Here is a 13,366-nt window from a genome sequence, read left to right on the forward strand (position 1 = left end):
TGACGAGTAGCATTTAACATCCTGACGAGATGGCTGTAAAGTGACAGTACACAAGGGAGGGCTGCACTTAAGGGTCACAACTTTCTCCCCTTGAGTTGGGTCTGTTGCTTGAAAAAATGGGGCCAAAATTTCCAAAAGTTCTTTCAGCTGAACCCATTCTCTGGCTGATAAACACAGGCCTTTATGACCATGGGCGTCCAGGAGTGTATTCAGGCTTTGAGGATCTGAGTTAGTGACTGCTTCAACAAGGCGCAGAGTGCTGTTCCATCTTGTCACTACAGCAGATGGGATGCTACAATTGGCTCCATACTCTGCTTCAAATGCCTCTTTTAGGCCACAAGTATAAAGAGCAAAATTTTGTCACCTTTGCCATTGCGCTGTTCAGAACTTTTATATCCAGTCCATCTTGCACAACGAGCTGCAGCGAATGTGCAAAGCACTGAAGTCATTTTTGCCGGCAGCTGCTCTGGATGGATTCCACATCATCCTGGTAATCCTCATTTACATCCTCGCACAGGTCGCCGTTTTCCAGGTCATCATCTTCGCTACTTGTAGCAGAGGGAAAACAAACCCTGAAGGCTTTCTTCATGTTTGATGCGTTGTCAGAGATAATGTAATCTAATTTGTGCTTTATGTTGAAGTTTTCACATATTTCCTCAAATTTTTCACTAATCCTCTCACCAATGTGAGACCATGAATCTTTCACAACTTAATAGAACTGACTGGGGTCTTGGGTTGCTTCTGTCTATCTCCATGAAGTGAGCAGTAATTCCTAAAAAGCCACGCATGGTCCTATCAGTCCAAATAACCACAGTCACAGACACAGTGTCCATTTTCTCTAATTTTGATTTTATCTTGGCCCTTTTTGTCTGGTGCTAGCCCACTCAGTCTTCTTGTTATGGTGCACCGACTTAATGGACAATATTTCTCATCTACCACTGACAAAAAACATACTGACAGTGGCCCAATTCACACTGCTGTTTGCATGCGGGGATCCTGCGCCAATTCTCCGCATCCGCCTCTGTGTGAAAGTCTCAGATGCGGCGAGGCGTGAAATTTCGCTGCGCCTTTGATGCGCCTCAGGAGGTAGTATCAGAGGCGTAGTATTGGCGAACCGAACCAGTGTGAACGGATAAGCCGGTGGCGCGGAGCGAGGGCATGTCGACCTGATGGTGTTCACTGTCTGATAACTAAACAGATCCATCACTCAACAAAATATAGAGAAATGTCCCACAAAGCAACGTTACCGGACCAAACAACAGTAACGTAGTAACTGGTCGTGTCTTTGGCAACTTATATGACGAAAAAAATACCGCAGTTATTTGTGGAGAAGTGTCTGTCCGACCGACTCTTTGTCACATTTCTGCCCGAAAAACAGCGTCTGTCCCCGGCAAAAAACTTTAACTCACCAACTGTTTGTCGCGGTGAAAACAAATACCGCGAAGGTCAGCCCTCCAGACCGAGACTTCAGTGAACTTTCCCCCACAAAACAGCATCCCTCCCCACGAGTGAAAGAGTCAGACAGCGTCCTGTTGACTGATGGCGATTATGTAATTATGTAATTTAGAGAAAAACGTAAGTTTGTCACTTTCCAGGATGTTTGGTAGGTCAGGATCCCAATCACAACACATTATAACAGCATCCATATGATTATAAACAGTCAGCGGGTACATGTTTAGACCGGAGGACACCGGGGGAAACACGTTGAAAAAAACACACAGACATCATCATGACGTGTACCGTCATGCCTCTTTGAGGGGGGTACATCGTACACATCGGGGACATCAACTTAGGACATCGTATAGCCTAATCTTCTGCTACTTAACACATCCCTCTAGCCCTCGGACCTGGTGAAATATTAAGTCTGTCACATCATATGGCCAAATATAAAGATGCAATCTGCCTATTCCCAGCATTAGCACAACACTTTGTGATGGTTAGCTTGTTACCTGTGGCAATATATGCTAAGTTTAACGTCTCTTTCACATTAGCAAGTGACTGACCTATCTGGGTGCGTTTTGAGATGCCTGATGAAATTTGAGGTGTTGAACAGGCATCATTTATCCTGGTGCCACACACCTTGCATGTAGCTGTTCGCTTATTTCCACTGTGCACAAAGTTATTGTAACCAAAAGTAATGATTAAAGGCACAACTCCGGGAGGACTTGTTGTCGCCATGGTCAATGCATTTTTTGATCTGTGAGTAGCACATAGCGCATGCGTTACATTGCACATTAAGGCAAAGAGGACATGCAGCTCGTCATACGTTCCCCAACGTATATGGACCAATAAAATGAAATAGAAATACATGAATACATTTAGATTTTTTAAAAAAAGCAATAATTGCATGAAATACAGGTTGTTCACGAGTCTCAAAGCTTGAGTCCGAATCAAGTCTGAAGTCTTTTAAGTCGCAAGTCAAGTTGCAAGTCAAGTCTGAAGTCACTGTTTGTGTGACTTAAGTGCGACTCGAGTCCAAGTCTCAGACTTGAGTCATCATCTCTGCTGCCCACCCTGCGCTGACTCTGCCCATCACTCACTGCACGCTCATTGTTTACGGACAAGAATGGCAGAGAAAGTACAGACGCACTTTTCATTAGCAGCTGTACCTACAGCCGCTTGTACTGCCAAACAGAGCAAGCCAAAAAAGACCAAACTGGAGAAGGCTACAAACAAAAAGAAGTTGGATAGCTCAAGAGATGAAACGAGAGTCAACATTGGAGTTGCTGTTCAACGATGGCGACAACTGATGGAGTCGAAGACCTGAACACGGACGCCATGGTAGCTGTGTCTTTGTTGGACAGGTAATGAGCTGGTTTGTTTTGGTTGGAGGAAATGTATTATTACTCTGCATTATGTAGTCAACGTAGCTAACGTTAGCTCCTTATGTTGCTGTTGTATGTATTAGCCCAACACTAACATCGTCAGCTTGTAGCTATCATTAGCTAGCTAGCTATGATAGACTTCTGCTGTATGAAATGCATTTACATGTAACATTACCGTTTACACCAGAGGTGTCCAAAGTCCGGTCCGCGGGCCAATCACAGCCTGAGGTCAGATTTTATACGGCCCGCAGCTTGTGTGTTAAAATGTTATTATTTATGGCCCGCCAGCACCGTGTAACAGAATGAATATGGTGACTGTAAGTAAAAAAAGGGAAAGTTGATAATGAGGGCAGCCGCTTCCAGGAGAGATGGACAAAACCGAAACAATCGTGTTTGCCTAATTTGTCAAGAGACTGTTGCCTGATTTAAGGAATTCGATGTAAAGAGACACTACCAAACAAAACATGCTAATTCATACGACAAGCTAAAAGAGAGCAACCGTGCTGAAAAGGTCATTCAACTCATCGCTGCGTGGCCTAACAACAGCGCTTCTTTTCGCGGGCCTGTGAGTCAAATGAAAACATCACCAAAGCGAGCTACGAAGTGGCTATGCTAATTGCTAAACATAGCAAACCTTTGACGGAGGGTTAGTTTATTAAAGACTTTCTTATGTGAAAGTTGGAGAACATTTGTCCCGTGAAGAAGAAAGAATTTGCTAAGGTTTGCCTGGTTCGTAACACTGTGGCACAGAGAATTGAAGGTATATCTTTAGATATTAAGAGACAACTGGAGGGCAGGGGGATGGATTTAGATTTTTTTTCGTTAGCCTGCGATGAAAGCACAGATTCATCTGATACCGCTCAGTTACTGATTTTTTTGAGAGGAGTTGACGATGACATCAAGCTGCTTGACATCAAAAGCCTTATAGGCCAAACAAGGAACAGATTTATTCGCTTCTGTTTGTTCAGCTGTTGATGACATCAAACTGCTGTGGAGTTAATAATAATAATAATAATCCCATTAGTTAGCGAAGAAGGAAGCAATGCTACTAAACTTCACTGTATAATTCACCAGCAGGTTCTCTGCGCGAAACCTCTCAAATTTGATCACGTTATGAAACTGGTGGTAAAGTAAATTACCTTAATTAGCTCTAAAGCCCTGAATCACTGCCAGTTTCAGCAGTTCCTGCTCTACATCCAGGCTGAATACGGAGATGTATTATATCACAATGATGTGAGATGGCTCAGTCAGGGATCCGCACTGCAGCGGTTTTTCTCTCTCTGAGAGGAAATTGGAGTGTTTTTGACTCAAAAGGGACAACCAATGCAATAACTGGCAGATACTGTATGGCTGGCAGATTTGGCTTTTTTGGTTGACACAACAAAGCATCTGAAAACGCTGAACGTCAGCCTCCAAGGCCAAGACGCAGTGGTGAGCCAGCTATATGAACACATGAAGGCCTTTGGAAAAGTTGCAGCTTGGTTCCAAAGGCACCTGTCACAGACAGAGCCAGCACTGGAGTTTAACGAAGGCTTTCGGGATTTTGCAGCTATCGAAAAGGACACGGTTGCTCTTCTCTTCCCCCTTCTCGGTCGATCCTGATGATGCTCCGCATCAGCTGCAGCTGGAGCTCATAGAGCTGCAGTGTACATTGAGGGGCACAGCTGACACCAGCAGCTTTCTCTTGTGAACTTTTACCGGCAGCTGGACAAAGGCCAGTTTCCAGAAATGCAAACATTTGCAAAGAAAATGCTGAGCTTCTTCGGCTCCACATATTTGTGTGAGCAGACATTTTCATGTCATGAACTTCACAAGAACCACTTCAGGTCAAGACTCAGTGACTCCCACCTGCATGATATTTTACGCATCTCAAACACTGCTCTCAAACCAGACCTGGCTTGTATACTGAAGTCAAGATCTCAGTGTCACCCTTCTCACTAATGTCAGTAAGTTTCCTGTGTCTTGGGCAAATTCTAGGTTCTGAGTATTTTGAATTTATGTTATAAAGATCTGATATGTGAGCTTTTTAAATGGTAACAACACAAATTATAAATACATGCACACAGACCTATGGCACTTATTGTATTTATCTTTTGAATATTTGTCTGTAACTGTTGGTATTATCTACCTATGGATGTGACACAAAGGCTTACTTTTTGAATGATCTTGTGTGAAAGACAGAAAAAGTTTTATATATTATGAACTTAATGAACATTTCCCACAATATGTCATGTTTAAAATGAACCTGATGTTATGATATTGATCAGCCTCATGGAAGTTTTCGGTATTCCAGACAGCTTTTTATGTTATGTTTATGTTATTTGAGTCTTGAGATATGAAAGAAAGGCAGAATTGCTTTTAGGATTGTCACACCTGTATGGCTTACATTTGATTATTTTCATGTAAAAAAAATAAATGGGTCATTGCAAATACATTTGTTAAATAACTGGATTTATATGTAACGTGTATATGTATGGTTCAAAAAGTGTCTGGAGTTGGCCCTTGGATATTTTCACATTATCAACTCTGGCCCCCACTCTTGGACACCCCTGGTTTACATGCAGGCTAACGTTTACATGTACTGTGGATCTAATCTGTAGAGTCTCTCTCTGACAGGTGAGTGTAACTTGATGCTGGTAGCAAAATGGATCAGACCACTGTTATTCATGTAATATGTATCTTTGATGGATACATTTCATATATGCATGTGTCCTTCTTTCATATCAAGTTTGTTTGCTTTATGTGCATGAATGTGCTCATTAGTAGGGATTAGGGATGTCAACATTCACCGATTCATATCGGTGGTCCGATACAAACGTTTGCAATGCGACTGCACTGGTAGATTCAAGGTCCGTCGTATAATTTACGGGTGAATTTGTGGTGCATCTCTTCTAGCCTGTCTGCACCGGTAAATACCATTGTTAAATCGATTATTTCATGTTCTAGTATCTATTCCCTGTCCTATCGTATTTTCCGAGGCAACCTGAACGCACCATCGCGTCCTCGGGCACTGACGCAAGCAGGTGTTGTACACAACAAATATGGAGGCAAATGAGAACGACGATAGCAGCGATGAGATATTTAATGCACCAAAAAAGGCGCACAAATCAAACATGTGGCAAAATTTCGGGTTTTTCAAGCGAGGAGGTCAACTTGACAAGACGCACGCATTTGCAAACAATGCCGTGCGGCTATCAAGTACGTCAGTAGCACGACGAACCTGGCGACGCACATGAAAAGACCAACATACCTGGGGATAACAGCCAAAGTGGACAATATGGTAATTATGTTCATTAAGTATATTCTCACTCCTATATTTATTCTGCCTTAAAACTGATGTTTTTATCTGATTTAGTTAAAAGAAATTTCATAGCTTATATCTGCTCATTATTCTCAGGCAGAAGAAGATGGCAGGCTGAATGAGAGACAGGCAACCAACCCAGAGGATGAACAGAGCTCCCACAGAGAGGAGGAGGAAGAAGAGGAAAAAGGTTTGTTTTGATTGAAACCTAGGACTACAATCTGTAATAGTTTGTTGTTTTGAAAATTGATATGATATTGTTCTTGCAAAATTGTATAACATTGTTCTTCTCTTCTCTTCTCCAACCTAGATGATGACCCAGAGCCTCCCATGAAGAAGTCAGCATTGGACCTGATGTTTGGAGGTTTCTCCACTCAAAGAGCACAGAAGAAGAGTTCGAGAGAAAGAGCTAAGGAGGAAACTGCCAAGAACAGGGGGAGGGATTGTTTAGATCTGCATGGTGATGTGTTGCAGTGGTGGAAAGAGCAGGTGGCTCTCCCTCTTCTGTCCAAATTGGCCTACTTGTCCATCCCTGCAACAAGCGTTCCTTCAGAACGAGTGTTCAGTACCACTGGTGACATAGTGACTGCTCAGCGCAGTCTGCTACTCCCAGAACATGTAGACCAGTTAATATTTCTAAAGAAAAACCTGAAACTAAGCCATATGAGATAAATCATGCAGTGAAGTGAGGTGTTGGCAGTAAATGGCACTTACAGCATCGTTTGATTGCCAGTAGTTGATGTTTTTTGCTTACATTGTGAGCAGTTAAGAAAGACTTGTTGGGAAATGTTATTTTATTTACATGTTCAATTACTCATAGAAATTACACCAATACTTTTTCCTCCTCGTACACAGGAGTACTATGGAGATTGCACTTTGGAAAGACATACCTCTATTTGAGCACCTTGGTGAGAGTATTGTTTACAGTAGCTGTTACTGGCTGCCAGTTATAGTTTCATTTTTACACTTGAGTCTGTAAGATATTGTTATTTGACTTTCATTCTTTGTAAGATGGAATTACACAGCCATTTATGTTCACTATTCAGTCAACTAACTGAAGCAAGCACATCAGTCTGGCACACAGTAGTATGTGTTGCTGGTCATATTATTTGCACTATGCACATTGTTAATACTTTGCTTTCTGAAACTGTTCAACTGTGAAGTTTTATACATTTTGTATAATTATAGAGACAGAGAACATAATTAGGAGTAAGGAGTACTTATTATAAATAAAATTGAATGCTCTGTCTGTACATACTGAATTATGTCTTTTTTAAAAAAATAGGATTTATTGGTTTGCTCCATAAAAAACAACCAAACATTAAATACATCCCTCAAATTCATACAGAGAGTAAAGCAGAATTGTGCTATTGAGGTAAGAAACCTGATGTGGGCTAATACACTCTTGTACCGCAACTAACTGTATCGAATGATCACATCATATCGAACCGAATCCTTTTATAATTAAGTCATATCGTTATCAAATCATTTTTGAATCACACTGTATCGTGAACAGGAGTGAATCGTATCGCATCGTATCGACAGGGGGCTTCAGTGTATTGTAAATGTATCGTATCGGTGGCAGCGTATCGAGATGCGTATCGAATCGGCCTCAGTGGTGAAGATATACATCCCTAGTAGGGATACAATATGAAAAGGAATGGCATCATTTCTTAAAAATCACCAGGAAAATGCTTCAAGTACTGGTCCTAGCAGTCATATGTTAGTCTACTGCTTGAGACTTTTACATATTAGTAAGACATTTTTTAAGAAAAGAAAAAGACTTTGCATTCCAATTCATGATCTAACTGTCAGCTGACCACAATAGAATTGTGGGAAAAACGGACCATAATTGCTGCACACAATGCACCTACCACTCCCTTCAAATAATCGCTTGCTACCTATCACATAAGCTTCCCATCACCCACCTCACCCCAGACATCCATTATTACTTTTTTTGTTTTTACATAGCAAAGGTCCTGTGTTGTCTTTGAGAGAATCAATAGCATTTTTATGCCCCATAAACACATTCAGATGTAACTTTATGTCCTGTAAACACATTTAGTTCTCCGTCCTTATCCAGCTTTCTGTAATTATTAGAATTTTGCAGTTTTGCAATTTAAAATGATGATGACGGGACATTTGTTGGGGTCTATGCTCAAAAAGTTTTCTTACATGGGGAAAACAGGGTTTTTTGGGCAGGACATCTCTGCTGCACTTCAGTACTTCTTTAGTACTAATACTATATATATTACTAATTATACTGCTTTTTATCACACATTAGGCTTTTATCAAAAAGCTGCTGCTTCTGCAATTTGGATATTATAACATGGCCATATTGTGATTTCAATATTATTTCTATTAGTTGTGCAGACCTAATACTATCTTATTAATTCCCATCCCTACCTCTCTGATAGGGATGGTATCCTGATGTATCTGATACTGTGTAATTGGTTTCATTTCATTTCAGTATCTTAAAGCAACACTAGGTAGTTTTTCGACCTTAAAATAATGTTTCTAAACTTAGTTAAGTGGTAGAAAAACGGTTAATAGGATGAATGGTGAGGCCAGCCTGAGGGGGGTATATATTACATATATACATATTTATTATCTTACTGACTTTTACTTTGAGTTGATTTGTTGTTATGTGGTGTTCATTGGGGCACTATTTGTCCACAGTTTATAACCGTAATAAAGCCGGGAGATAATCTAATGCTGTCCATTTCGATAGCTTGCACATTTTCATGTAGTGACTGTAAAGGATGACTAACTTACTAAAACACTATGAACGTCTTGTCTTGAAATGTTGCAGATTCCTTAGTTGACGCAGATAATCAACGTAATTGTTGAACAGTGTGGTCGGGAGGTAACGTTAGGCGATTGTTGTTATCAGTAACGTTAGCATGCTACTTACTGTTGTCGTACCGAGTTGGTTGTAGTTATTACACCAAACACAACGTCAACTTGTGATTCTATTTAGTAACTCCCGAAAACATAGTTATATTTTCAGACGTTACTTAACACATTTATGCCCAAGCGTCGTGTTTTGGAAGTAACTTAGTCAGTGCAATCATTATAACCAACTCGGTATGAGAATAATTCTAGCATGCTAATGTGCTGTGCAGCCTATATGCTAACAAACTACCAACTGCTATCTCTGAATCTAGCTTGTTGTTGGCACTCGATTGAGGCTTTTTTCAGACGATTGTGACCCACTGCCAGTCGAAGTTTTCCCCTCATGTTGTACAATGTAGGTTCTGCATTGCGGCAGGTTACTACAAGCACTCTGATTTATTTATTTTTTTAGTTATCAAAAACCTTGTCGGTGGACATGTTTCCAAACAAGGCTTCGTGATTTGCCGGCTCCGTCAACAAATTCACGTGTATTCATTTTCCCCAGGGATGCTCATACAGCGACAGTATTTACGACACGGGTAACAGATAATTGCGCTTCTCAACCAGCTGGGGGTAGTAATGAGTCCAAACTACCTAGTGTTGCTTTAAATTATGTAATACTAAGGTGCATATTGATGAAACCTACTGTTTAAGGTGATCCACATACCCCCTTTGATATATGAAAGACAGACTGTATTCACTGGGTTTACAATGACAAATTGTTAAAATAAACATGTAAGAGTACTTCATTCTTAACTTTTCTAGACTTTTTTTGTCAAATACCTACACTTAACAAGATTTTTTCCTCTCTTAGTAATACTGATTCTTGAGTATTATAATTACCAATGTTTGGCTGGAAAAAAAAAAATGGGGTTCATCTGTAATCCACAACTAATTCACTGACTCCACTCCTGTTTACATCACCCAATGCATTATGGGAACTATACTGCAAAAATTAAAAAAAAAAATAACATATTAAAAGGAAAGACCAAGAAAACAAACAAAACTCCTTTTCAGCCAATCAGCACCTATGTTTATTAATTTTCATTTTACTTCACCCCCATTGACCCTAGAGACTAATACATATGTCATAAAGAATTCTGCGAATCTGCACTTGATTGCTCTTCCAGAGTAAACTGAAATTCAATTGCAAAAACTGAATCTGAAAGATGAGGCCTGAATGTGGGAGTATACACAGATCAACGACAACATTAAAACCACTAACAGACGAACACTGATCATCTGGTTACAATACAATGTTCTGTTGGGAAACCTTGGGTGCTGGCATTCATGTGGATGCCACTTGACACACACCCCCCATCCAAACACTGTTGTGGACCAAGTACACCCCCTCATGGTACAAATACAAATTTCATGTAAAGGTATTCAGATTCACTTTTTCAATGCAATTATTCAAATAACACAATACAAATTCAAAAATATATAGTTCTGCCCATACAATGCTATCAAGCTTTAAAAACAGCCTGTGTACCAGAAGTGGCATATGTACTGTACCTCCAACCTGTGGATCAAAGAGCAAGCATCTCTGAGCAGGTTCTCAGCCAGCTGCAGCCTCATCCTGGGCTCACTCTGCATTGACTGGTCCAAGTTGATCTGCACGTCCACTGAGCCATTGTTCTATACATACAAACATCTGTCAGCTTTACAGAAGAGTGAGACTGAAGGAATAAAAATGAAATTAAACTTGAATTCAGTTCTGAAAATATTGATCAAATGAAGATAGGTGAACAATGAGCATTTACCCCAGAGCTGGTGCTGACCCTGGCATTCCTTCCAGCCTCACCAACTCCAGCCATCATCTGCTGAACAGACATCTACAAAACAAATTCCAGCTGTCACAAAGCATCAATCTCTTCTCCCTTTCAGAAAAATACAATGCAGCATCCCCACCTGTATCTGCTGAGGGTCCATTATGTTGACAGGCAGGTTGAAGGTCCCCAACATAACGTAACTGTTGCCATTGCGGTCATGTGGTGTACCCTGGGAGGAGGTGGAGACGTGGCTGCTGCTGCTTCCACCCTCTGCTCCCGCGGTAGGAGTACCTGCACCTCCAGAACCAGATATGCTCGTCTGAGGTGGGGCACGCTCTACCAGGTGGATTACCTTCCCATCTACATCTGAGGGAGAAACAAAAGGATGGACATCATCATATCCTGTCAAAACAGTCACTGACCATGACCATTTACTGCAATTTTCAATTTATACACAAAATGAACTCTCTTTGACATTTTTCATAGGGTTGTTTTTATTCAGGTAAAAGTAATGCGTTTCTTGCATCATTATTTGGACATTTCATAGACCCACTACATGGCAGCAGCAATACACTACCACACAAAATAAGTACATAATGAATCAACAAAAAAGAGCCATTAGTATTTTAGTCATGACACTCGAGCTCCAGAGCACAGCTGGTTTTCCACCTTATAGAGAATATAATACAGAGCTTGACATTAAGTCTCAGGCAAGTGGCTGAAATGTTTTACCTGCCCGATAGCCAAATGTACTTGTCCCAAATGAAAAATGTAGCCCTTAAAAAGTAATAAAATCAACAAGGATTTGGACAATTACCATAATTTATCAACATACAAACATGTCATTAACACTTAACAATTACATGACTGGAACTATTCTAACTTAAGCATTACACCTAGCAATCAGATTCAAAAAGCTCAATTTTTGCCAAGCTCCTCCATCTCCTGCCTAAAGACAATACATTTCAGATCAGAGCTTTGGTTGACATGTCAGTAACACAGCCTTTGATTGGTCGACAGACCCAACCCAAGGTATCATGGACGGCTTGTGGACGTTGGACAACAGCAATAACTGTCTGCAACACTGAAAAACTGATTAATAATCACAGAAGACATTCAGTGTTGAATTAATCATTAAGGATTCGTTTTACAAAGGCTCCAAAAGGACACTGCAGTTCAGGGCTGGATCACAGAGCTGCTCCAAGGGATAAAATCAAACCAGAGCCAGCATGAACAGTAGCATCTTGTTATTAAAAAGATAAGTCCACCAATCGGAGAGTCGCTGGTTGAATCCCCCAATCCCTCAATTCTACATGTCAAAGTGACCTTGGACAAGATACTGAACCCCAAATTGACCCCGGCTCTTCCATCGGTGTGAGATTGTATGAATGGTTATTGCTCCTGATGAACAGGTGGCGCCTTCATGGTAGCTGCTATGGTGAATGGGTGAATGCTGACTTGTGTTGCTTTAAGTGGTTGCTAAGCCTAGAAAAGCGCTATATAGATTCAATCAGTTTACCATTCTAACCTCACTGGGATTTTCTGGTAAAATAAAAAAAATAAAAACTGCTTTCATTAACTTTAGTAGCCAAAGCTATTTATGCTATATTTGAAGTTTGAATTTTAAAAGACATTACATGATTTTTTTTCCTTTTACAAATGCATCCTTGCTAGTGAAATCCAGAGTGAGATACAGCAAGATAGAGTTGGTCATATGTTTGATTCCAGAGGTATTTGCTTGATAAGTATCCTCTGTTTTTCTCTCCCAGATGAAAGTGTGTCCCTCCTGTACTTTACCTGTTGTTTTGTTTCTGAATAATACTTGATAGTCTTGTTAACATCATGCACTTTTTGTTTCTTTTGAACATTTTGACCTATTACAGGAGGCAAAAACATCGAGTGGAACTAATTATATTAATGATGGCTCTGTTCCTGCAGTGACTTCAATGCAATGTAGCAACAGATTTTTTTCATTTCTTCCATTCTGTTTTTGAGAAAGACTGCAATAAAAAATATAATTTTAACTTTAGTTTCACTTCATATTTAGAGTTGTGGTAAAGCTATTTGAATGAGCTCTGCACAGAATATATCATAGTGTGTATATATATATATATCAAAAGTAACGTGAATTATCAACTTACCTATCCTTTGTAGGTTAAAAAAACACATTCCCTGTTCATCCCAAACCATGCTGCTCCACTGTGTGCACTGTGTGTGTGTGTGTACTGAAGGTTAGCAGGTGTCATTTACTCACTGTATTCAGTCAGCGTTCTGTCATCCTGCAGCACTCTGCCCTGGTAGATGAGCCTCTGCTTGTCTACGGGGATCTCCACTGATGATGCTATGTGCTCCTTGAACTGCTTCACTGTCAGCTGGGGGACAACACAAAATACACTAACTGTCATTGAAGTGGGAGGAGAGGAGGAGTCGACATAGAGCAGTATTTGCAGTAAGAGCATTACCTCGCCTCTGACTTTATAGCTCCTGGTCTGGGAGTCCAGAGTCTTCACAGTGACTTCAATCATGCCGCTGGATTCCATATTCCAGAATGACTGAAGTAATACAACAATTAT

General features: G+C 40.5%; 2 protein-coding genes across 2 annotated transcripts in view; one reads left to right on the forward strand and one right to left on the reverse strand.

Moving 5' to 3' along the window:
• bag6l (BCL2 associated athanogene 6, like) overlaps positions 1-13,366 on the reverse strand; it is a 79,554-nt gene that overhangs the window by 65,745 nt on the left and 443 nt on the right. Inside the window, exons 2-6 of the mRNA XM_073463599.1 lie at positions 13,256-13,345; positions 13,048-13,165; positions 10,933-11,159; positions 10,785-10,856; positions 10,537-10,659 (exon numbers count right to left, since the gene is read on the reverse strand). Of these exons, the coding sequence (XP_073319700.1) occupies positions 10,537-10,659; positions 10,785-10,856; positions 10,933-11,159; positions 13,048-13,165; positions 13,256-13,333 (618 nt within the window). The 5' untranslated portion in view covers positions 13,334-13,345. The remainder of the gene's footprint in view (positions 1-10,536; positions 10,660-10,784; positions 10,857-10,932; positions 11,160-13,047; positions 13,166-13,255; positions 13,346-13,366) is intronic.
• The window catches only part of LOC140994028 (uncharacterized), a 31,714-nt gene continuing 18,823 nt past the window's right edge, over positions 476-13,366 (forward strand). The window contains exon 1 of the mRNA XM_073463602.1: positions 476-490. The gene's annotated coding sequence lies outside the window, so the exon portion shown is untranslated. The remainder of the gene's footprint in view (positions 491-13,366) is intronic.

Source organism: Pagrus major, chromosome 3 (assembly GCF_040436345.1).
Source record: "Pagrus major chromosome 3, Pma_NU_1.0".
Taxonomy (NCBI): Eukaryota; Metazoa; Chordata; class Actinopteri; order Spariformes; family Sparidae; genus Pagrus; species Pagrus major.